The following is a 25,097-nucleotide window of genomic DNA, read 5'->3' on the forward strand; positions in this document are numbered from 1 at the left end:
ACTCGAAGGACTGATCGCTCCAGGGCTGGGGCTGGGGGAAGGGAGGTGAGGGAGAAATGGTTTGACAGCTGTTGAGATTTCGAGGGTTTAATTTGACAACAAGCTAAGTGCGACTTCACAGTGGGATCTGGCTGCCAAAGCCACCAACGCAGACTTGTGCCCCAACAACAGAGAAACAATGTCAGCGGCGCCCACTGTAGGGCCCAGACAGCTCTGTGCTGCCCTGGCCAGGCCGTGGCGGGAGGGGGTCCAGCTCGGGCTGGCACTTGCAGGAACACAGAGCATGAGGAACAGAGAGGAGATGTGGGACCCCTGAGAGAGGACAGTGACGGTCACATGGGGAGGTGAGAGTGGATGACCAGCGCTGCTTGTCCCCGAGACCTCCCAGGCCTTGGGGAGAATGGGGACCTGTGAAATTACTAGCTCATGTCAACCATGTAGTAGGTGCTTAAGAAGTATTTGGTGAGCGAATGAATGGAAACGCTGGGCTGGGGTGTCAGTGAGTGGCTGAAATGGCGAGAGACCAGGCCCAGTGATCTGGAGGAACAGCACCAGGAACCAGGTCACCAGCCCGGACTCCGACTTCGGTGCTGTTGACAAAGCCATCAGCTCCTGGCCGGCGTCCCATGTGTGGCGCTGGTGAATGAAGGGCGTGCCGAGCCCCTCCCGGGAGGAGAGGACACACCTGTGCACACCTGTGCGGCCGGAGTCGCCCCGCCAAGGGCAGACCTTGAGCCTGGGCGTGTCCTTCAGCCATTCATTCATTCATTCATTCCCCAGTGCCACAGGGGGCACCTGCTGTGTGCCTGGCCCCATCTGAGGCAGAGCCAGGGCGGTAACGAAGCCCTCGCTGCCGTGGCGCTCTGTTCCCAACACTGAACACGTAGGTAGGGATGAGTGCGGCTGCAGCGTCAGGTAGCGATGAGGTGACAGGCAAAGCCGTCGGGGTGGGAGGGGCACATGAGGTGCAGATACACCTGGTGACAGGAGGGGGAGGGCGGCGTGGGGGTCTCCGGGGGAGGCGATCTGGGCAGACAGCCCCGAGATGGGTGTGCATCTGGCGTGGGGGAGGCAACAAGGGGTCTGGGGTGGTGGAACAGGCCAACGGGTGAAGGGGGCAGATGAGGTCAGAGGTCATGAGGTCACATAGATAGGCCTTCAGCTGCACTGAGTGAGATGGGAGTCCGTGGATGTTTTTTTAAAAAGCCAGGTGACATGATCTGATGTCTGAGCAGGATTCCTCTGGTCACCGCACAGCCAGAATGGTGTCGGGGTGGCGGGAGGTGATGGTGACCACAACCCCGGGGCCCCGCTTGTCCCATGCCCTCTGTCTCACGCTCAGCCTTGCCGTTGCCCTTCCAGCGGAAGCCCTGGGCCTGGACCACATGGTCCCGGTGCCCTACAGGAAGATCGCCTGCGACCCAGAGGCCGTGGAAATCGTGGGCATACCAGACAAGATCCCCTTCAAGCGCCCCTGCACTTATGGGGTCCCCAAGCTGAAGCGGATCCTGGAGGAACGGCACAGCATCCACTTCGTCATCAAGAGGTGTGGGCTCCGCCCGGGGGACCGGCCTGTGGGTGGGGCGGGGCCCTGGGCGGGGCGGGATGAAGGGGTCCTCGGACTTAGCATAGAGAACGCCACGGGCCTGGGAGAGAATTCCCAGCCGTGTGGCCTGTCGAGGCGCGAGCGGGAAGTGGAGGCACAGCGCCTGGCCCGGTGCGGCCCTGGTGAGTTCCCGAGAAGCGGCGTCTCCCTGCCCCTGAGGAAGACCTGAGGCCTCTGGACTTCCTGCTGTCAGAGGGGCCCCAGAGCTCCCGGCCTCTCCCGCTCTCGTCTGCTGGGAGTTTGACCCCCTCTGCTGTCCTCCCGGCCGCCGGTTCCTCCTGGCGCGTGTGTGGGTGGGAGAGGGCAGAGCAGGATGGACCCCGGAGCGGCAGCCCCAGGGAGCCCCAGGGCGCCTGCCACCGCAGCCTGTGCCACCCCAGCCTTGTCCTCCCACCAAGCAAGCGCCAGAGTCCCCAGCAACGCCCAGACTTCCTGGCACGCTTCCTCCTAAACGTTTAGAGATGGAGGGCGGCCAGAGGCGGGTCCTGCAGCCCCTGCCTCCAGGCAGGACCACGTTGCGCACTTCCCAGACTCTGTTCCTGGACGCCCTCCCACGTGTTCGCACTCACCCACCGCCTGCTGCCTCGGGGCGTGAGCAGGGATTGAGGGCGGGGACTGCGCTTTGCGCTTTGCGCATTGCCGAGTCTCCAGCACCTGGAGCAATCCTGGGCTGTAGTAGGTGCCCAGTGTGTATTTGCAGAATGAATGAACGAATGCTTGTTCAGATTTGGGCTCCTGCCTTTGGGAGCTTCCCCGTAGAACTTAGGAAATAAACGGGAACAGGGGAGAGAGAAAAGGGCGGGTCCGGGAACCAGGGTGATCGGGGCCTCTGAGAGGAGTCCCGTCTGTCAGGACACAGCTGGGAGGCTGGGAAGGGACTGCCGGGCGGAGAGAGTGGCAGAGGGGTGGGCACGTGCCCGCGGCCCAGACGTGCAGGGCTGTGAGGAGGCAGGGGCCAGGGCAGAAGGGGGGGCCGGCTCAGAGCGTGGCATTGTCCCAGGGCCGTGGGAAGGACCTCTGCAGGGTTGCTGGAGCCCGGAGCCGGGATCCGGGGGACCCTCTGGCTGCGGGGGGAAGAGTGCTAGGGAGACAGGGGCAGAGACTCCCGAGGAGCCCAAGGCCTTGGCCAACGCCGGCTGCCATGGGGCCGGGCGGGGCCGTATGGTGGGCAGAGGGAGAGCACAGCTGGTTTGGGGACATGTTGAGCTGCGATAGGGTTTGCTGTGGATCAAATGTAGGGGGGTTGGGGAAGCGTGGAGACAGGGACCACCCCTGAGTCTGAGTTTATTGATTGGGGGATGGGACGATGAGTTCTCCTCGGGTGTATTAAATTGGAGACGCTCAGGACAAGGGGAGCCTCAGGGGAGAGGTCCGGGTTAGAGAGAAAAATCCTGGTGGCTAATGCCTATAATCCTAGCACTCTGGGAGGCTGAGGCAGGCGGATCGCTCAAGGTCAGGAGTTCAAAACCAGCCTGAGCAAGAGCGAGACCCGTCTCTGCTATAAATAGAAGGAAATTAATTGGCCAACTAAAAATATATATAGAAAAAGTTAGCCAGGCATGGTGGCGCATGCCTGTAGTCCCTGCTACTTGGGAGGCTGAGGCAGGAGGATCGCTCGAGCCCAGGAGTTTGCGGTTGCTGTGAGCTAGGCTGACGCCACGGCACTCTAGCCCGGGCAACAGAGTGAGACTCTGTCTCAAAAAAAAAAAAAGAGAAAAATCTGAGAGCTGTCACCGTGGCTGGGAAGAAAGAGATACAAGAAGAGGGTCCAGAGAGACCCCAGGGACCCCCTCGTTGGAGGCCGGGGCCATGGAGGCCTAGATGGGGTGGCCCGGGAGATAGGAGGGAAGCCGAGGGGGGAGACTGTTCCAACATCAGCTCTGACTGTGCGGGTCTCCGGCTCAGAACCCTTCTCTGGCCCCTAGGATAAAACATACTCTCACTACCCTGCCCGCAGCCACCTACCGGCCTCAGTGCCCGCTCTGGCTTCCCACGCCCCGGATCGGGTGCACCCTTGGGCGGCTGTCCCGCACGGGAGCTTCCTCCCTGCCGCCTCCGAGCCCGCTGGAGCCCCCTCTGCCCGTGGCAGCTCCTACCCGCCCTCCCACCTACCTTCGTCTTTCAGGACTTGCTTTCCTCTGCCTCTAAAAGCCCTCCTTTGCCCTCATTCGGAAAGAATGTCACCCTCTGGCAGCAGGCGGCTTCTTCCCCCTCAGCGCACTCCTCACCTGCTGGCGTGCGGCAGTGGGACCTCGTCCAAGCCGCCTCTTGTACCCTCACAACATGTACTGGGGCCCCATTTGACAAATGATTCTCGGGGGGATTAAAATCCATTGCCCTTTGGCCAGGCAGTGCTTACTTGTGTCTAGCTTAAAGCTCTCTTGCTGCTGCCTAAGTCCTTTGCCCTCAGTTGGCTCCTGGCAGGAGGCTAGGGGAGAAGAAAGCAGTACGGGCAGCCCTGCGTCTGTCCCCTCACGTCCCTGAGCATGGCGTTAGGCCCTCGCCGTGGCTGATCTCGAGCTCCCTGCTCCTCTGCAAACCGCAGCCCTCTTCATCCTCCACCGGTGTCGGCCGTGCACCTGCAGCCCAGCCCTTCACTGGGCTCTGCTGAGGATGTCACAGACCACCCATGGGATGAGCCGAGGACGCATCAGAACACATTCCTGGTGTGCAGGGCCCAGCGGCACCCGCGCAGCAAGTCTTGGAGGCTTCCTGGAGGAGGCGGCTTTGGCGTCAGGCGGACCCGGCTTAAGGCCACTCTCTTACAGCGTGATAACCTTGGACCAGTGGCTTATCTTCTGAGCCTCGGTTTCCTCATCTGTAAAGACAGGGACAGTGCTTTCCCCCCACCCCAAAGGTTTTTCAACGTGAAATGAGGACATGGATGTAACAGCCTGGCATGTAGCAGCTGTCCCATAACACGAGCCTCTTCCTTCGCCCCACCTCCTGCGTGATTGGAAGCATAGCTAAGTGGCCCTGGTTCGAATGCTTCCCGTTTCCCGGCTGTGTGTCCTCGAGCAAGTTACTTAACTGCTCTGTGTCTCACTTATATAAAACGGACCTTGGCCAGGCGCTGTGGCTCACGCCTGTAATCCTAGCTCTTGGGAGGCCGAGGCGGGCGGGTTGCTCAAGGTCAGGAGTTCAAAACCAGCCTGAGCAAGAGCGAGACCCCGTCTCTACTATAAATAGAAAGAAATTAATTGGCCAACTGATATATATATAAAAAATTAGCCGGGCATGGTGGCGCATGCCTGTAGTCCCAGCTACCCGGGAGGCTGAGGCAGAAGGATCACTTGAGCCCAGGAGTTTGAGGTTGCTGTGAGCTAGGCTGACGCCACGGCACTCACTCTAGCCTGGGCAACAAAGCGAGACTCTGTCTCAAAAAAAAAAAAAAAAATAAAACGGACCTGATAACTGTCCCCGCCCCATAGTGTTGATTGGAGACTAAGTGACTTGGAACAGCGGCTGCTGCATTCTGAGTCCTTGGTGCATTTTTCTCCGTTGCACACCCAGACCCCTTGAGCAAGCATCTGAGATCGTCCGGGCAGACGTGGGTCAGGAGAGAAGAGGGCTTACGGTGGAGCCAGGAGCTAGTCTGTTCCCTGTCGCAGAGTCTGCGGGCCACTCGGGGTGGGGGAGGTCGGGGTGCTCTCGGCAAGGCCTGTGCGTCTCGTCGTTGGTGGTGCCAGGTCCCCTCACCCCAGCTCATGCCAAGGTCTGGCCGCAAAATCCTCAGGCCCCTGTTCCCACCAGGCTCTCACATAAGCTGAGTGTCTGAGTTCACCTCTCAGGGGCAGAATTTAAGAAGAGAAAGTATCTGGAAAAGATTCTAGAACTGGGGACTATGCGTGGAGCCTTAACCGTCAGTGCGTGGCGAGCCTTCTGGTCCGGCAGCCGTGAGGGCGTCTTACCTTCTCCCTGACATCTGCCCCCACCCCACCCCCACCCTGGGACCGGTGTGAGCCCCTGGTGCTGTCCTGACCCCCCCCCCCGCCACGTGCCCGACACGTAAATGACAGAAGCGCAGTGGGCGCTGGCAGCCCCGCCGTGGCTGGGAGGGGCTGAGAAAGGGGCCCGAGAGCACGGACGCCAGTTTCCCCCAGAAATGCTCCCCGAGGCTGCTTCTCAGCCTTGTGGGATCCAGATGTACGCGGGCCTCCGGGAGCAGCGGGGGGCCCGGCCTCCCAGGATGAGCCCGGGAGTCACGCCCAGGCTTGCTGGGCACTTGGGCTCTACTCTGGGACTGACTTTTTTGCATCTGTTTGAATTTCGGGCTGTGCCCCCCCACCCCAGCCCAGGCGGTGCTGAATGTGTGGGCTCCGAGACCCCTTCATTCAGCCCACGTCACCTCCAGAGCCTGAGTGTTGTGACCAAGGCCCATCCTCTGGTCATGGCACGAGGACGGTGCTGCAGCCCCCAGCCAGCTGCCTGAGACCCCTGACCCAGCGGCCACCAGCCGGGTGGAGCTGAGGGTAGAACGAAGAGAGGAGGCAGGCGGAGGTCCACCCTCGCTGACCTGTGCCGCAGCCTCGTCTTCCTGGCCTGGGTCCCCTCCATGCATCCCCCCGCCCCCAGGTAGAGGCTGGGCCCGAGCACAGCAATGAAGGCCGCGCCTCCCTTCCCCCAGCCTCCTCTGGGCCTCATCTTGCCCTTCCCTCCTCCACGAAGGGTCGGCCATTCCCTGCTTGGGCCCCCTTGGTGTGAAGGGTCCCCGGGTCACCCTGCATGGCCATTTCCTGTGCCTTCCACTGAGCGAGACACAGAGGGGTTGGGTGAAGGCCGCTGGGGTGACAAATGAGTCATTCACCGTCGGGCGCTGGTGGGGAAAGAGGCCCCTAGGGCGTGGTGAACAGGTCGGACCCTCCAGGACCACGCCGGCCTGGCCCGTGCCTTCCTAGCTGTGGGGACATGGTCTGGGATGTTCCGTGCTGGGCTGTGGCGGCTCCTTCCGCGTGCACACCGGCCTGGGGCCCAGGTCTGCAGCTGTAGCCGTGTGTGGCGGGCTCAGTGACCGTCACCAGCAGGGGCCTAGAGGCGTCTCCCTGACCCAGGGAGCCCTCGAGCTGCACATTCTCACACTCGTCTCTCTTCTCTCCCCAGGATGTTTGATGAGCGAATTTTCACAGGTATGTGGGTGCCGCCTAGTCCATTCTGACGCCTCCAAGTTAGTGCCCCAACAGTCCCTGAGCTGTCGTCACACTGGACCCAGGTCCCTTGAGTCCCTCCCCTAGGTGGTGGGGGGAGAGTCTGGGCTGTGGCTTTTGTGTCCTGGGACAGACACAGCCCCGGGCTCCCAGATGCCTGCAGACTGTTGGGACAACACCTCGAGGCGTGGGAAGCCCTGGGTAGGAAATAATAAAGCTAAAATTTGCTGAGCCCTGACATGGGCCAGGTTCTCTTGTAAGCTGTTGGCATATTTTATTGTAATTTATTTAATTCCAACAGTGCTGTGAAGGCAGCTCTGTTCCTACCCCCGAGTTCTGGTGAGGGACAGTTTCCACATTTGTGCAGTGGCAGGGTGGAGTGCCTTCCTCCGGGTTCCTGGCATAATTAAATGAGAGCCTGGTGCACCCTTGGGGGAGCCCCGGCCCCTCCCAGAGGGCTGGTTCAGCCACAGCAGTGGCTTGAGGGCAGCACAGCCACCTGTGGCCACGGCCCTTCCTTCCTCCTGCCCTGTCCTCCCAGATCCCTGGCCTCCACTAGCCCTGGGGCTGCCGTTCCTTCTTCCCGGAGAGGCATCTCCCCAGGACCATTCCTGGCTGTCATCTGGGCAGGAGCCCGCAAGGAGAGGCAGAGCCAGACCAGCCCCAGGGATCCCCCACGAGCATCGCATGGAGGCCCCTGCCCGGGTGCCCCACAGGCAAGAGGAGGCCAGAGGGCCTTCGTCCTGACCCCCCTGACTCTCCCCACAGGGAACAAGTTTACCAAAGACCCCACGAAGCTGGAGCCAGCCAGCCCGCCAGATGACACCTCTGCGGAGGTCTCCCGGGCCACCATCCTTGACCTGGCCGGGAATGCGAGGTGAGGCCCTGCCCCCCTCCCAGCCCATGGCCACCCCCACTCCGTGCTGGGGCCGTGTTCCTGCAGAGGGGGACAGGGCCTGGGGTGGCTCCCACCAGCCCAGCACCCTCATAGGCACATGGGGCATCACCCACAGACACCCATGCACCCCACTTCGGGCTGGGAGACTCCGAAGGGAGGGGAAGGGAGGACGGAGATGGCGCCTACTCCCTTCCACCTGGACGACTGTCACCCACCCCCTCGGGATCTGGCTGATGTCGCTCTCTCAGAAGCCTCTAAATGCCCACCCTCTGTCAGACGCCTGCCCTGGTGCCCACCAGCCCCTGCACCCAGCGCACGGCCTGCTCACCACCCACCAGTGCGCCCCACCCAGGGTCTGAGCTCCCCGAGACCAGCCCGGGCTCCCCCTGCAGTGCTCTGGGAGACAGGGTGGGAACTGGCCAAATCAACCGTCCCACGGGCCCTGCCCACCTTCGCTCCCCGGTCCCTCTCCAGACCTCCTCACCCCCTCGAGGCTGGCAGTCCCTGCCGCTCTCAACCCGCACCCTGAGCATGGACCAAGCCCACCGTGCTGAGCCCAGCCTCGCCGCTCCCAGCCGGTCGGGAGGGTGGACGCCCAGACGCTTCTCCCCAGGCAGCCCTGGGAACTGCGGTCCCTGCAGACAGGGCACTGGGGGCCAGGGGCGACGTGGGGGGGAGTGTCGGAATTGGCGGCTGCTGTGGGCCCCTGGCCACCTGGTGGGGCAAAGTGGGGGCAGGGCAGCCCGTGCCAAGGCTGCTGCCATGTCATTTCATGGCTTCCCTTCACAGGTCAGACAAGGGCAGCGTGTCTGAAGACTGTGGGCCAGGTGAGGAGGAGCAGGACCCACTGTGTGTCGTGGGGCCGCAGGGCCGGGAGGGTGGCCCCAGCCCCAGCCCCAGCCCACAGCCGTGGGGAGGGGACCAGCTCTGACCCAGAGCCTGAGTACTGGAGTCTCCTCTGCCCACCCTGCCCCCAGGCCTCACACCGCCAAGGCGCAGGGCATTCTGGGAGCCACAGAGGGGCAGGGAGGGTGGGGGGTTGGTGCCACAGGTCCTGGCATCAGGACAGCCACCCTGCCTCTGGTCTGCCGCTAGGGCACCCAGCCTGAGTACCCACCCGTCCTCCGTTCCTGGCCTAGGCAGGAGCCGGGGCTGACATGACTTTTCCTAGGGACTCACTAACAAGTTACAGACACAAGAATGTTCTGGAATGACTCGCCCTGCCCGGCCAAGCTCGTGCCACACCTGACTGGATCCCTCGTTTCCTCCTCGCAGGAACCTCCGGGGAGCTGGGCGGGCTGAGGCCAATCAAAATCGAGCCAGAGGACCTGGACATCATTCAGGTCACCGTCCCAGGTGAGGGGCAGGTGCTGGAGGGCAGACCCCCCCACCCCCGGGATCAAGTGGCTCGAGGAGCAGGGCCCCTGGGCCCGCAGGAGCAGGCCTGTCCCATCAGCCCCCCAAGGGCCTGTCCTGGTCAAGAAGGGCTCTCCGGACCATCGTTTCTCTGGGCGGTTCCGAGAGCCATGAGGGTGGCGAGTGCTTTGTTCCGGCTGTGCCTTCCCTCTACATTGGGAATCGGTGCTCTCAGCCCTCACCTTCTGGAAGCTTCCCCCAACTTTAACCTCTCTGTCCTGGGGTTTGCAAGGCCAGAGAGCAGAGAAAAAGACATTGCAGGGAGAGGTTTGATTCGAGACTTGGACCCCTACCCCAGGTCCCCGCCAAGCCTCACTTTCAGCATGGGGGGGACTCCCGGGAGCCCACAGGGCTCCGTGCCCACCCTCCCAGTGCACCGGCACGTGGCTTCCTTGAGGGTCCTGCTCTGTGGGGGTCCCCAAGAGACTGTGACAGAGGTGGGGCAGGCAGGAGATGCCCTTGTCATTTGGAGTTTTGTCTCTAGACCCTTCGCCAACCTCTGAGGAGATGACGGACTCGCTGCCCGGGCACCTGCCCTCCGAGGATTCTGGTTATGGGATGGAGATGCTGACTGGTAAGAAGTGGCCCGGGGCTGGCGGTGCTGGGGACCCTCCCTGGGGAGCAGCAGGGAGGGGCGGGCCGGGCAGCCCCCAGGATTTTCTTGGTGCCGACCACCTCTCACAGGAAGCCTAGGACATGCCCGACCCCCCTGCCCAGGCCAGGCTCCTTCCAGAAAACTTGAAGGCTCCATCTGTAACTAGTTACTACAGCTTCCCCAGGGGCTGCCTGTTTGGGTTAACTTGTCCATTTATTCAACAACTATTTATTGAGCACCTACTGTGTACCAGGTCCTGTGTAAGGTACTGGGGACAAAACCGTGAACCAAACAGATGGAAGTCCCTGCCCTCGTGGGGTTGACGTCCCCATGTGGAGAGATAGACAATAAGCAAATACTAATAAATAAGATAGAAAGTCGGATGGTGGCAAGTGCTATGGGGGACCAGAGCCAGGAGGGGAAGCGTTGGGGGCATGGGGTGAGTAGTTAGGCTTAGGGTGGCAGAGGACCTCACTGAGAAAGTGACATTAGAGCAAAGACTTGAAGGAAGGCCATGTAGATATCAGGAAGGAACTTTCCAGAGGGAGTGGCAAGTGCAAAGGCCCCTGAGGTCACCTGTGCCCAACATGTCCAAGGAGAAGTAAGGAGACTTGAGTGGCTGGAGCAGGGGGAGGGGAGTGGAAGGTGAGGTCAGAGAGGTGGTGGGGTGGGTCATTTAGGACAAGGACATCAAAGAAAGACTGGGGGCTTGACCAAGGAGATGGGGACCTGCTGGGGCACCGAGGCTAACATGGGACATTTCAGCAGGGTTTACTCTGGCCTTGGGGTTGCGAGTGGACAGCAGAGAAATGGGGACAGAGACAGAAACAGACTCTTGCACTAATAATCTAGGCGAGAAGGTTGGGTTCTATATATTTTGGATTTTGGTTTTTGTTTTTTAACTTTGGAAATGTTCAAAAACACACAAAATTGAAAAGACTAGTTGAATGCATCTCACGTACCCAGCTCCCAGCTGCAACAATTATCAACAGGTGCTATTATGGATAATAAAAAGAATTTAAAAGTTTTTAAAAAGTGAATCATCATAAAGAAAAGTGGTATGTAAACAGTAGTACAGAAGGCTCACGAATGTGGCAGAAGGTGATGGTGGAACTTAAATGAACTGGAGTTTGGAAAGCTATGTGATGGAGACGGAGCCAGGCCAAGGAGACTCCTGGTGCTTGTCTCCCTTGTGCTCGAGGTCCTGCTCGGGCTCGTGGGGCCGGGAGGGCGTGAGGGTAGCACTCAGAAGCGAGTAGGCAGCGTTCAAATGAGCAGTGCGCACAGAGTCCTCCAAGACGCAGTATTTGGTGGAATAAAGCAGGCACAGAAGGAGACAGACAACATAGCATTTGTCTAAGTCTGGAAACACAAACAATGTCGTGTGGCACTAGAGACACGCACGCGTAGAGTACGCGGATGAGCACGTACAATGGTTTCTCCTGAGGAAGGGGGAAAGGGAAGGAAACAGGAATCCAACAAAGAAGACTCGACTTCATAATGTTTTGTGCAAAAAATCAGGCTCAAATATGACAAAATGCCAGCACGCATTCCTTCTGGGGGATGGGTACGTAGGTGTTTGTTTTAATATTCTATATGCTTTTCTGCCCTTTTTAAATTTCTCCTCTACCAAAAATAAACAAATGACTGGAAAAAAACATACGAAGATTTCCTGCAAGCCCAGGTGGGTTGTGCCCTGTCCGTTGGTGACAGAATCAAGGCAGAACATCTCTGTGTCTCGTTTGCCTTCATCTTCTCCATCAGGGAGAATGTTCTAGAGCTGGGAGTGAGGAGGACACGGGAGGCCGAGTTCGGTAGGAGAGACGAAGGCTCCGCAGGGAAGACAGGACCTAGGCTCGTGCTGCGGATGAGTTCAGATCTCCTGGGTCACGGGTTGAGTCTCGGGCAGGTGAGACCTAAAAGCCACCATCCGTGGCACTCGAGAAGTCAAGGCAGATGGAAGATGAGCCGACAGCGGAAACCGGACTGCGGGATGAGGGTTGACGCCAGTCACAGGCAGGTAGAGATTCGTGTGGGTCAGTCTCGGGCGAGGTTCTAGAACAGATTTCAGTGAGCAATTGGCAGGGACCCAGTGTGGGGTCATTCTCTAGGAGTGAACTGACTCTTAGGACAGGCCCTGGAGAAGCCGGGCTGCAGTGGACCCCTCCAGCTGCGGAAGGTGTCCCGTGGTGTCCTGGAGGGTGGGGTCCCGCCTCTGACAGTGACCGGTTCGTTGGATAAAGGTGTGGAAAGCAGTGAGGTCTCGCAGTTTGCAGATGCCACAGGAAGGAGCGAGCAGTCCCTCCCCCAAGATGATGTTCCTGCGGCCTGGGCTGGAATCCGCCAGAAAAAGACACCATTCAGGGACATGTGTGTCAGCTTGTGTTCCCTGTATAGTGTGCGGATGTTTGTCAGGGGCTGCCTTGGAGAGCGACATGCGTGCAAGGGAAGGGACAGAGGGAGGAGCAGAGCCCGTGAGGCTGGCGGCCCCAGCGACAGCCTCCACCAGCCCCACGGGGGCTCTGGGGCCAGAACGGCCCTTAGCGCTGCTCCAAGTGGAACTGGGATTTTGTAGCCTTTATACCCCTACCTCAAGCACCCATGGGCGCGGGCCTCCCCAGAAGGGCATGACCTTGGCCAGCCTGGGCGGCTCTCTGCAGCAGGGGCCGTCCTTGAAGGAGCGACTGCTGGGGGCTGTCTGCGGATCATACCCCTGGTGCCAGGCTCAAGTTCTTCCTTGAACAGGCGTCGGGTGATGCGTCCCAGCATCGGCCACCCCTCGAATGGACGAGTGGCCAAATAACAGAAGGAGACAGCAAGTAAGCACCTGCAGCTACGGAGAAGCGAGGCGGGGAGGGAGGCCACCTCTCGCGCCTTCCGAATGGACGGGGATTTTGTGAGCACGTGGAGAGACGGGTACTCGTGGTGCTGGTAAGGTTGCACCTTGGCAAGTTACGTTTTAAGGCAGTTTGTCAGCTTGAAGAGCCGTAAAAAGGAAACGCCCCTTGGTGGCTCCAGGAATCCAGTGATAGGAAATTGTCTGAAATGGGGACAGCGTTTTCTGCACGAAGGTGTTTGTGGCAGTGCTAATGACGGCAGTGACAAATTGCAAAGAGCCTGTCCAACTATTGAGAGACCATCAACGCATCCTCCTGGTGGGCTTTCCGCAGCCGTTAAACACAGGCACCAAAAGACGTGAGTGACGTTACGTGGGCACTTGTGACATTAAGCAAGATGAAAAATTGACTGTGTTCTACTTACAACTCTGTTGCACACATAATCACTGGGGGAAACCAGATATACCAAAGCCGTAGCTACGTTGGGTAAAATGATTTGTCTTTTTCAGTTCCTAAATCAATTATGATTGCACTTTTAACACTTTCGTAAAGAAGAAAAAATATTATTTGTCCAGGCACAAGCCAGGTGTGGCTTGACAGCAGGCAGTGGTGGAAGCTTCTGGAGAGTTTAGGTGACCACCGGCTCAGGATGAGCTGGCGGCGTGGCGTGGTGGCTGAGGAGTTGCGTGGCGCCTGGCTGGGCTCACGGTGGTGCCCGAGAGCGCCGTGGGGGTCTCCAGCACAGCACTCGAGGCCCGAGGCTGCGTGACACTGCGGGCCGTGGGGCGCACTCATGAACACAGCGCCCTTTCTCTTGGAAAGGCCCCCCTGCCCCAGCCCCGCTTGGTTTGGCAGAGCAGCAAGGCTGCTCAGCAAGGCTCATCCAGCTCCCCGAAGTCACACAGCCTCGGGCCAGACCTCAGGTTCTCGGATTCTCCGTACAGGGCTCCTGCCTGACAGTCACTGTGTCAGCGTGTGGCTGGTCATTGATTGAGGTTGTTTCCCGTTAGGTCCTCAATGTTAAACCAGCAGAACAAGGACCACGTGGACAGGCTTAGGGGAAGAGGGTCCCGCCCCCCAGGCCTGGGTGGGGAGCCAGGCAGGTCCCCCACGTTTAGAATTTAGGCACCCACAGCACAAGGCTGCCAGAGCCCCTCCTTAGACGGACCCCCGGACGCCCGAGGGGCTCCTGCGGGTGGCTGATCTGATCATCCGCGCCTGGCCCTGCCTGGGTGGTGGTCGCAGCCTGGGGAGGTGCCTCTGCACACGCGGCAGCTCAGAGTGGGGCAGACCCCCGGCCAGGCGTCTCCTCTGCTGTCCCGCACAGGCCACCATGTGACGTGAGGACAGCTTCCTTCACCACGGGGCATACAGCTACCTGTGACTGCTGGTCAAGCACCCTGGCCCAGGCGCCCCCGCCCCTGCCAGCCTGCCTGTGCCTTCCGTCCCACCATGCTCCCCTCTCCCTCTCTGCCCCTGTCTGTCTAGAAATGGCAGAAATAGTTTATGTGTTTGGGATCCCTGAGAAGCCGACGCCGAGACAGGGCTCTGGGTGCGCTCACTTATTTGGGAGATCCCAGGGAACGCCAGCTGGGCGTGGGAGGTGGGCCTGGGACCGCGAGGGGTGTCCTCAGGCCAGTCATCCCCGTGGGCAGCTGAACCAGCCGAGGAACCATCAGCGTGTGCAGGTTGTGCACCTCAGGGTGAACGCGGGCAGGGAGGGAGCCGGGGCGTGGGCTGCCCACCCCACCCCACCCCACCCCCCGTGTCTGGCTGAGAGCTGTTTCCAGGGTGCTCACACTGCAGTGCTCACAGCTCGAGGATTCTGCTCCCATGGCCGGAATAAAGCCTGCAGGCAGGACCACGTGGCACAGCGTCTGTTGCCAGTATGAGCCCATTTCCCCAGGGAAGTGGAGGTGAGGGCTGGCCCTCACTTTGCGCTGGCGCTGAGCATAGGCGAAGCCTTCCAGCACCTTCAGTGGACTGAGCCTCAGGCATCGTCTTGCGTCCCAGCCACGGGCTCACCTTCCCTCCGTCCTTCCTGAGCAGGCCCTGCCGGCTCTCCCTGCATCAGCCCCTCCCCCGCCATGGGCTCCCATGGGACAGGAGTCCGGTGCTGTGTCAGTCGTCCCTGCGTGCCCCACACGGGCTGGCAGCAGCGGGCCTGGGTCCAGCCTGCTCCGCTGCTCAGCTGCTCAGCCCCAGGCCGTGGCTGAAACAGGAATTTAAGGGTCAGTCCTGTGTGTGACAGCAGCTGGCCACACACAGCCCTGCAGCCAGCTTCTGGGGTCACCGATCCCAGCCTGTTGTTCCAGGTGCTGAAACCCCCTGGTGTCTTCCTCTAGGCCTGGAGTGACACCTCGGCCGCCAAGTCAGGCCACCCCGTCAGTCCTCCCCACTCTTCACACTTGCATGTCATCCTCCAGCTCTGAGGTTACCACCCTCACGGTGCTTCCCCCACCGCCCCAGCCCCTCCCGCCCTGCCCTTTTCCTGGATGCTGGCGTCCAGCCCAGGTGTGCCCCTCCCGCAGGACGCCTCCCCTCCTCAGTCTTCCAAGGCCAGCAGGGGACCGCCCTGCCACCCCTGTACAGGCCTGGCACCTGCCTCCCCAGGTGTTCACTGCACTACCCCTCACTGGGAACAAGTTTGAGTCCAGGCCAGAGCCAGTGCCAGTGCGTCAGGGAGGCCCTGCCACCTGCCTGGCGTAGTGCCACACCCCCTGCCTGCCTCTCCCTCTGTCCCCCATCTGCCTCCGTCATGGCGTCACCGCTATCTGGCATCACCTGTTACATGTGCCATCACACTGAGAGGACGGGACCGCGTCTTATTCCCGCATGTCCTCAATGCCCAGAGCACACTGGCTTGGCACTGGCCCCGGGGGTGCTGATGATCTCAGCCCGCTCTCCACGTGGAGACCGGAGCAGGCACCGTACGGAATCGAGGTCCCTGACCCCGTCTGGGGGGCGCTGTGATGTGCTCCAGAGTCGGGGCCCACCAGCCTGCTGTTCCCCACCTGTCTGGTCTGACGTTGGGGTTGCAGGGCCAGGACGTGATGAACGTGGCTTCCCAGTGTCCTCTGTTCTCTTTTAGACAAAGGCCCCAACGAGGACCTGCGGCCCGAGGAGAGGCCCGTGGAGGGTGAGGCCCCGTCTACCCCCCACATCCTGCCCCTACCCCTCCCTGCCTCGCCTCAGTGTCTCTGGGTCTGCTCCTTCCCTCCACCCCATCTCTCTCCAGCAGCCTGGCGTGGGGGTGGGAGGAGATTTATAGACCTGTCTTCCAGAACTAGGAGGTTCCCGGTCACAGGTGCAGGCTCTAGCAAGGGACATTGCCAGACTTTGGTTTTGGCTTTGTACATCCCCTACTGCCTTCTAGGATTTGAAGATGGGGGTCTGAGCCTAGTCTTTCTGAGCATGTAGAATTGAGGCCTGAAAGCACAAAATTGGCTTTGTGTCTGATAGACATCCTCGTTCTCAAGAACACTGCTCACTCCCTTCTCAGAGTGGAAATAGGACAGGAAGGGACACCAAGGTGAGGGTGGGTATGTTCCATCTCTGCAGTATCTACCCCGGAATGGAATGAGGGGTTGTCAGAGGAGAGAATTGTCACTTCCCCAAACTCAGCCTGGCAGGAAGAACTGTGAAGTCTTAATGGAAGTCCACTGCCACCTAGTGGCAGCCTACTCAATTTGCAGGCTTAGTGTGCACTTTTTTTTTTTTTTTTTTTTTTTGAGACAGTCTCACTCTGTCACCTTGGCTAGAGCACAGTGGGGTCAGCATAGCTCACTGCAACCTCAAACTCCTGGGCTCAAGCGATCCTCCTGTTTCAGCCTCTTGAGTAGCTGGAACTACAGGCAAATTCCATGATGGCTGGCTAATTTTTCTATTTTTAGTAGAAATGGGGTCTCACTCTTGCTCAGGCTGGTCTCAAACTTCTGAGCTCAAGCAATCCTCCTGCCTCAGCCTCCCAGGGTACTAGGATTACTGGCATGAGCCACCGGGCCTGGCCGTACCCACTGTTTAAGTCACTTTCGGAGCCAGTCTAGAGGGCGATGCTTATCTAGTAAGACTGTCAGTCCTAGGCCACAAACCTTCCAAATCTCCATCCAGGCTGGTGATGCCCTAGACCTGATTTCTCAAACAGGCATGTGAGCCAGGAACTGTGGACCTGTCTGGGGGTACCATACGCTTCTGAGGAAATAGGTTACACAGCCCTGCCACCCCAGCCTTCCCCATTCCAGGGTCCCACCACAGGGTCATTCTAGGTGGCAGCAGAGCTGGGACACGAGGCGAGAAGCTGCCACCCGGGAGACTCAACAGGCTGCCTTTTGCCTTCCAGACAGCCACGGCGACGTGATCCGGCCCCTGCGGAAGCAGGTGGAGCTGCTGTTCAACACCAGATACGGTGAGCAAGGACGGGGCCGGGGCCGGGGCCGGGGCCGGGGCATCCCAGCCCTCCCCCAGCCTCCCTGTTTGCAGAAGGACTTTGGGCCACATCCCCCCACACCCACCCCCCGCCAGCTGCTCCCTGCACAGGGACGAGGGAGGAAAGGGCCACCCAGCCATGTCCCTGCTCAAGAGTCCCACAGAGACTGAGGCATTGCCGGAGAACCCCACCCCTCTGCGGTGCGGCAGCCGGGCCTCCTGGCTCCCACTCCTGCTCCCACTCCTGCTCACGCTCACGCTCACACTCACACTTGCTCTCCGCCTCACTCACTGCCGGCCTCGGGGCGGAGAGGCTGCTGTCTCCACTGTAACCACACTGGCCCTCTGTCCCCACGGACCGACACCCTCACTCAGGGTCCCAGGAGGACTCCTAGTGAGAACTTGCCTACCCAAGAGTCCAGGGAGAGGACGGAAGGCAGGGAGGGGTTAAGCGCCTGAGGTTTGCCAGGCAGGAGACCAGGTGCTTCCCACGTGCTCTCGTCCCATCCTCACAAAACCCCGTGTCCTAAGACCCATTTTACAGATGAGGGAAGACGAGGCCTGGGGAAGGGACGGAACTTGTCCGAGGCCCCACGCGGCTGAGTGGCAGAGCCCGGCCTGGGCCTCAGATCTGGCTCGTTCTCCAGGCGCGGTGTTGGGCCACACCAGGGGTTGGGGGTGTTTGTGGTGGCGGGAGGGACGCTCTGGAGAGCCTCCCAGGGGGATGAGGACCCGTGGACTCGGGTGGAGCGGCGCTGGGTCTCAGCTTCTGCACGGCCTGGGCGTGAGGGCGTGGACTGGCCGTGGGCCTTGGGGTCCTGCTGGTTTGGGCTCTTGTCCCCGGCTCTGCTGCTCTGCGGCTCTGTGACCTCAGGCAAGCCACGTCCCCTCTGAGCTCCAGGTTCCTTGCCTGCAGGCTGGGGGTGACGCCTCACTCCTCAGGAAGGTTGGCAGCTGCAGCCCCCCACACAGGCGTGGGAGACGGGGGTTGAGGCTCGTGGCCCCGTGGCTCTGGGTGGCCCTACAGCAGCTGTGTCTCCGCAGCCAAGGCCATTGGCATCTCGGAGCCCGTCAAGGTGCCCTACTCCAAGTTTCTGATGCACCCAGAGGAGCTGTTTGTGGTGGGGCTGCCTGAAGGCATCTCCCTCCGCAGGCCCAACTGCTTTGGGATCGCCAAGCTGCGGAAGATTCTGGAAGCCAGCAACAGCATCCAGTTCGTCATCAAGAGGTAGGCGTGCCCAGCATCCAGGAATGGCACCAAGCGCCCATCTTCCCCTTCGGATTGGCAGAGGCTTTTGTTTTCTTTATTCTTCTTTTACTCTCAAACAGAGGTTGCCTGGCCCAGACCGGCCAGCCCCAGAGCAGCCAGCCCGACCCCTCCTGGTCTCAGGAGGGCAGCGCCCGCTCTTCCCAGATGCAGAGTGGCAGTTGCTCGCCGGCTTGCATATTCCCTGGACAGGTGTGGGTGTCCTGGCTGGGGACATCAGAGCCCTGCTGTGGGCAGTGCCCCCGCATCCCGGGACTGGACGGTCCACGCAGAGCTTTTCCAGGCCCTTTCTGTTTCCCCGGTTCTCTCATTTTTGTCACTGAGGGCTCAGCGTGGCGTCGGCGTATCTAGCCTCTGTGCCCAGCTGGGGGAAGAGTCTCTCTGGAGGAGGCGGTCGCAGCTGTTGAATAGGAAAGGGGAGAGGGTCCTGGACGCGGTGGCTCACGCCTGTAATCCCAGCACTCTGGGAGGCTAAGGAGAGAAGATGGCTTGAGGCCAGGAGTTCGAGACCAGCCTGAGCAAGAGTGAGACCCCGTCTCTACTAAGAATAGAAAAATTAGCGGGGCATGGTGGCACATGTCTGTAGTCCCAGCTACTCAGGAGGCTGAGGCAGGAGGATCTCTTGAGCCCAGGAGTTTGAGGTCGCAGTGAGCTGTGATGATGCCGCTACATTCTAGCTGGGGCAACAGAGCAAGACCCTGTCTTAAAAAGAAAAAAAGATGGAAATGCACTGTTAGCTATTGGAAGATAAAAAAAAAAAAAAAAAAAAAAAGAAAAAAAGAAAGAAAAGAGGAGGGGATTAGGGATGTATTTTTGTGCTTGTTGCTTCTCTGTTGCTGTCGTATCTGGTGAATTTAGGCTGGTTTGGTTGTAAGTGGCAAAAAGGAGGAAGCTCATGGGGTTTGTTCCCCTGGGGGACTAGACGGCCCCCAAGCTGGGACACTCAGCATCATTCGCACCCAGGGTGGCAGCAAGCACTGAGGCCCACTGGGGCGCGAGCTGTCCTGCACCAGGCCCCTTATTACACCAGGAGGGTGGCACCCCAAGAGATAACAGCAAGTGTGGGGTTCTTTCTTTCAGCAAGTATGTCCTGAGCACCCACCGTGTTCCAGGCTACAGTCCAGTGGCCAGCGCCACCAATTCCTGCCCTCGAGTTGCCAATCCCACCAAATGAAGTCACGGTATAATGTCAGTTAAAGATAAATGCTGTGACAGGTTATAAATCAGAGTAAGGGGGCAAAGAGGGGCAGGAGGAACCTGTTTAAAGGGGGTGGTGTCAGAGCAGAGACCTAAAGAAGCGAGGGAGCCAGTTATGCAGACAAAGAATGTTTAAGCAATAGGAACAGCAGGTGCAAAGGGCCTGGGGCAGGGCTGTGCTTGTGTGTTTGAGGCTTTGAGGCACCCTTGTGGCTGGCACAGAGTGAGCGAGGGAAGGCTAGTGAGGGGTGAGGCCTGAGAGAGCAGGGACCGAATCACACAGGTCGTGGGCTGGCTTAAAGAGTTTGAATTTTATTTTAAATTTACTGAGAACTCACTGGAAGGTTTTGCGGAAGGGCAAATAACGTGTGGTCTGGTTTCTTTTGTTGTTGTTTTTTTTGAGACAGAGTCTCACTTTGTTGTCCAGGCTAGAGTGCCATGGCATCAGCCTGGCTCACAGCAACCTCAAACTCCTGGGCTCAAGCAATCCTGCTGCCTCAGCCTCCTGAGTAGCTGGGACTACAGGCATGTGCCACCATGCCCGGCTAATTTTTTCTATATATTAGTTGGCCAATTAATTTATTTCTATTTATAGTAGAGACGGGTCTCACTCTACTAGAGCGCTCTAGAGACGGGCCTCAGTGCTCGCTGCCACCCTGGGTGCTCAGGCTGGTTTCGAACTCCTGACCTCGAGCTATCCGCCCGCCTCGGCCTCCCAGAGTGCTAGGATTACAGGTGTGAGCCACCGTGCCCGGCCTGGTCTGTTTTAATTACTCCAGCACAGGGTAGATGTCAATCTGGGGGGTGTGGGCGGGACAGGGGCCCACGAGGGACCATCAGCTTGGGCCCAGTAGACCAGGCATGGTGGAAGGTGCCAGGTCCAGGCAATGTGTTGAAGACAGGGCCGACAGAATTTGCTGATTATTGGGTGTTGGGCTCCAAGTGGCTCCAGGGGCCTATCGGGAGAGAGGGTCAGGCCAGTGGGTGCCTGGTGGGCTCAGGGGAGGGGTCAGGGTGGGAGGTGGGAGCTGCCAGCGCTCAGGAGGGCCTCAAATGCGGGGGCTGCTTGCCATATCTGTCCCCTCCAGCCAAGAGCCAGAAGCACCCGGGCCATTTGAGGGTAGGTAGGAGCCGGATCACCTGCCAGTCCCCCCGTGAGCTGACCCCTCCATGGCTGCCCTGCAGGGACAGCTAGCGCACAGGACATTTGTTAAAGCCGGGAGAGCACTCCCCGCCTGCTGTGTGGAAGGGAGGCGGGCGAGGTGCCGGCAGTGGGTGACGCAGGCTGCTGGGCTTGCTCGTCACCTCGGTGGCTGGCTCTGCTGTTAGATGACAGCACTGTTACCACGCTGGCCTGGGCGCTGGGAGCACTGCTCAGCGTCTAACTCTCGGTGACTGTTGGGAAGTCACTTCTTCTTTCTGGGGCTCAGTTTCCCCGTAAGGAGAAGGGAATGGGATGCAATCTGAAGCCTCTTCTAGCTCCTGGCTGTGGTGCAAGGCCCGGCTGTGCCTCCTTCCTCCCCCAGCCCTGGCCCCGTGAGCCCAGCCCTGGCCCCGTGAGCCCGGCCCTGGCCCCGTGAGCCCGGCCCTGTGCCCGTGAGCCCGGCCCTGTGCCCGTGAGCCCAGCCCTGGCCCCGTGAGCCCAGCTCTGTGCCCGTGAGCCCAGCCCTGTGCCCGTGAGCCCAGCTCTGTGCCCGTGAGCCCAGCCCTGTGCCCGTGAGCCCAGCCCTGGCCCCGTGAGCCCAGCCCAGTGCCCGGCACCAAGCCAGTGCCCGGGAGATGCTGCCAGAGAGGGCTCTAGATCCTCACCGCGGGCCGCCCAGCCTGGGCGCGCCCCAGAGCCCGGCCCTCGGCCTCACTCCCAGGCAGGGTCTCCTCTGTGCTGTCGCTTGGCCACGCCGTGACAGAGGCGAGCTCGTCACCTCTCCGGGCGGCCTCACCCTCAGACACAGGCCGCCAGCACTGAGCCCGGGCCCTGCATCCCTGCCCTGTGACATCCTTCGGAGGACCGAAAAGAATGGCTCTGCCACGTGTCCCCCCACAGCCCCTGTCAGCACCCCCGTGGCCAGCCTGACGTCAGTGCCCTCCACCTGCCGCAGCCCCCAGCCCCCTCCCCGGCCCCAGACCGGCCTGCTCTGGTGGCCAGGGTCGCACTGCACATGGGCGTTTAGGGTCAGCGCCGTGAAGAGGGTTGGCAGTGTCTGTGCAGGGCGTTGCGGGCCCATGGAGGTAAAGACGTTAGTGCAAAGCCAGGCCCAGTCCCACAGGCTCCTGACCCCAAGCCACATGGCGTCTCTCAGACCTTCCCTGCACCTTGGAGCTCTTGCTTCTTAGCCCCACCTGTTCTACAGTCAGCTCCGCGGGAGGCCCCTGAGGCTGCATGCTCTGTCTCTGGGCAGTGGCCACTGTATGTTGGCCCGGAACTGAGATCAAGCGTGTTAGCCCAACCAGTCCAGGGTGGGTGAGTCTCAGTCCTGGCTGGACCCTCCAAGGTCCAGTGCAGCCCCCCAGATCCTACATGTGGGCCGGCAGGACAGGTGCCCTGGGGTGGCAGGGATCCCAGCCCTGATTGTCCAGAGCCAGGGGTGCCCATCACACAGATGAGTAGACTGAGGCCCAAAGGGCAGGGCCGGGCAGTCCCAGGGATGCTTGGTGGGACCTGGGTGATGGCCCTGCTTTTGTGGTATTTTCCAGGCCTGAGCTACTCACCGAGGGAGTCAAAGAGCCCATCGCGGACAGTCAAGGTACCCTGCACAGGGTCGCGGGCCGAGGCACAGGCGGGTACGGGAGGGCCCAGGCTGCCGCCACCACCCCTTCTCCTGCTTCCTGGTCCTGGTTCCATCCTCTCCCTGGCATTCTCCCTGCCCCCATCGGGTTTGCCCCACCAGTACCACCTCGGGTCCCAGGAGCTTCCTCCTCACCGCGGCTTCTCTCCCCCCGCCCCCAGAGAGGGATTCCGGGGACCCTCTTGTGGACGAGAGCCTGAAGAGACAGGGCTTCCAAGGTAAGGTTGAGCTCAGAGTGAGGTCCGCTGTCCCAGTGCCATGACCTTGACCTGGTTTGGGTTTGGAGGGCCAGGTTGGCGGTGGGGAGGGCCTGGGGGCCGGGCTGGCAGCTCGAGTTATAGACTCCGGGTGGGCAGAGGGCAGGAGCGGAGGCGTCCAGCAGTCAGCCGCGCTCTTAGTGCTTCGAGATCAGAGGAGGCGAGGTCGCTGAAAGCAAGGAGGGCTCCTTGGAGGAGGAGGACTAGGGCTGGGCCAGGACAGGGTGGAAGGGGCAGGGAAGACGGGAAGTACGTGAGTGAAGGCTCAAGGGGTCCGCACGTGGGGACCGAGCAGCAGGTAGGGGCCGGGCTCTGAGGGAGAGACGGGCCGTGCCCTGTGGAGCCCGAGTGAGGGCAGAGGCCTGTCCCTGCTGCCAGCGGGCACGTGGCTGAACGGCCGTCCACGTCCCCCTGGGCAGCTCGGAGGAGCTGGGGGTGCGGCTGCGAGTGAATCCCTGCGGGTGGGGGCTCCTGGGAGGGCCAGCGGGACCAGTGTCAGGAAGGGCCCCAGGGCTGGGGGGCCAGGCAGAGAGGACCCGAGTCCCAGGGGCGGCTGCTCGTGGCCTCCAGTCTCTCTTACTCCTTTCGAGGCAGCTGGAACCTTCTGTGATGAGGGCAGTCTCTCTCCTCGTGCCCAACCCCCTTAGCAGAGTGGGAGCCCCGCCAGGAGCCTGGCCCACGTGCCCAGAGATCACCCCGTCCTCCCTCCCGCCATCCCCCTGTCATCCTTCCCCGAGGCGGTACCAGGCTGCAATCTCTCCATCTTTCCGAGGTCAGAGCTCACGGTGGCCCGAGGCCCCCTGGCACGTGCTGGCACAGGGGTCCCTAGGAAACACCCTCTGGGAGCTGCTGGGCCGGCCCCGCCTCCGTGGGACTGCCCGCCCACCATGCGGCCGGGCTGCTGGGTCTGCCAGCCCCTGTCCCCCCTCGCCTCCCGCCGCCCCGCCCCGCCGACTCGCCCGGGAATCTGCGCGTCCCGGTGTCTCTCCCCTCCAGGGCTTATTTATTGGTTTGGAGGTTTTCAAATGTCAACAATTACCTTAATTTCCAACTCACTGCTGTTGTCGCAACAGTGTGCGTCCTTCCGGAAAAACACACATCTCCATCAAGATGCGAGTTCTGAAGGGCTCTGAGGGGCCGCTCCAAGGATCTGTTAATTGCCAGAGAAGGAGTTCCCCCTAATTAGAAAATCATATTCCTTAAAAGTCACCAAGTGCCTTTTAATTTAACAGCCCAAATTCATAATTGTTTTTCACTTTGCAGAAAATTACGACGCTAGACTCTCACGCATCGACATCGCCAACACGCTGAGGGAGCAAGTCCAGGACCTGTTCAATAAGAAGTACGGTGAGTGTGCACGGCGGGGCTGGGCAGAGCCCGCGGTGTGGGCGGGGAAGCAGGAAGCTGCCCAGTTCTAGCTGAGCTCCTGCCTCGGGACGCCGCTTTCCCGTTTGCACGTGTTTCTTGAGCACTTACTATGTGCCAGGCCCTGTCCCAGACACTGGGACACAGCAGTGAATACAGCGGACAGTCCCTGCCCTCAGCGGCCTTGTAGACCAGTGCGGTGAGACAGCAGCTACAGACAGAATCTGATAGACGGCGAGGAAACGTTCCACAAGTTCTGTAGGAAAGGAGCAGACTGGTCGAGAGAGAGAAAAACAGATACCCTAGATTGGGGACAGGGGAGGCCTTCTTGAAGAAATAACTGTAGGGTGGTAAGGAGTTAATCGAGCAAAGACTGGAGGGCGGGTATTCGCTGGGCTGGGAGAATGGCATGTGCAAAGGCCCTGGGGCTTGTCCGGAGAAGGCGCAGAAAGCTGAAGCGTGTGCGCTGATGGGGAGGGGAGGGGCCTGGTGGAGTTGGCTGGGGGGTGGGCTGGACCTCCCAGGGCCCGGGGGGAGCCACGGTATTGGCTTCGTACTTCATCAGGACTGAAGTGCCCAGAGCCGCTTTGCACGTGTAAAGCACCCTCCTGGCTGCGTGAGGACAGTGAATGGGTGCGGAGGGTGGGGCTGGACGTGGGAGACCAGCTCAGAGGCCTCAGTGACAAAAGGGGTTAATCGGCGCATTGGCCCGTTACTCTGACTGCAGAAGAGATCACCCCCGTCTTGGTCACTCGAGCTGCTACAACAAGACACCTTAGACCGGGCGGCGTATAAACAACAGAAACGGATTTCTCCTATTCTGGGGGTGAGAAGTCCAAGATCAAGGCACCAGCAGATTTACTGTCCTCTTGCCGTGCCACACGGTAGAAGGGACGAGGGTTCTCCCTGGAGCCACTTTGATAAGGCCACTGCCCCCATTCGTGAGCTCTCCAGCAGGGAGACACAGGGAGCTGGAGCTCCTGCTCACTGGCCAGGGCTCCTGAGACATGTGTCCCCAGAGAGCGAGAGAGACAGCCAGGAGGAAGCTGTGTTGCCTTTTAGGACCCATCCTCAGAGGTTGCACAGGGTCACCTCTGCCAGGCGCTCTTGGTTGGGGCAGTTACAAAGTCTCACCCAAGTTTAAGGGGAGTGGGATGCAGACTCCAGTTTTCTGTGGGGGAGTGTCTGTGTCGCATGTAAGAGGGGCTCGTGGGATGGGAGAACATTGGCGTGGCTGTCTTTAGACAGTGCAGCTCGCCACAGCTCATACCATAGGCAGGTCAACAGTAGAGTGGCCTTCAGGA

General features: G+C 60.4%; 1 protein-coding gene across 3 annotated transcripts in view; it reads left to right on the plus strand.

The window, feature by feature from the left end:
* The window catches only part of GTF2IRD1 (GTF2I repeat domain containing 1), a 104,414-nt gene that overhangs the window by 48,433 nt on the left and 30,884 nt on the right, over window positions 1-25,097 (plus strand). For 2 of the 3 annotated variants that reach the window (XM_075995384.1, XM_075995383.1), the window contains exons 9-20: window positions 1,363-1,546; window positions 6,707-6,732; window positions 7,519-7,627; window positions 8,438-8,475; window positions 8,924-9,004; window positions 9,549-9,638; window positions 15,588-15,635; window positions 16,836-16,901; window positions 17,966-18,149; window positions 22,080-22,129; window positions 22,333-22,389; window positions 23,692-23,775. In XM_075995384.1, coding sequence (XP_075851499.1) covers window positions 1,363-1,546; window positions 6,707-6,732; window positions 7,519-7,627; window positions 8,438-8,475; window positions 8,924-9,004; window positions 9,549-9,638; window positions 15,588-15,635; window positions 16,836-16,901; window positions 17,966-18,149; window positions 22,080-22,129; window positions 22,333-22,389; window positions 23,692-23,775 — 1,017 coding nt within the window. The remainder of the gene's footprint in view (window positions 1-1,362; window positions 1,547-6,706; window positions 6,733-7,518; window positions 7,628-8,437; window positions 8,476-8,923; window positions 9,005-9,548; window positions 9,639-15,587; window positions 15,636-16,835; window positions 16,902-17,965; window positions 18,150-22,079; window positions 22,130-22,332; window positions 22,390-23,691; window positions 23,776-25,097) is intronic. The other variant, XM_075995385.1, reaches the window with a different exon arrangement.

Source organism: Microcebus murinus, chromosome 19 (assembly GCF_040939455.1).
Source record: "Microcebus murinus isolate Inina chromosome 19, M.murinus_Inina_mat1.0, whole genome shotgun sequence".
Classification (NCBI taxonomy): domain Eukaryota; kingdom Metazoa; phylum Chordata; class Mammalia; order Primates; family Cheirogaleidae; genus Microcebus; species Microcebus murinus.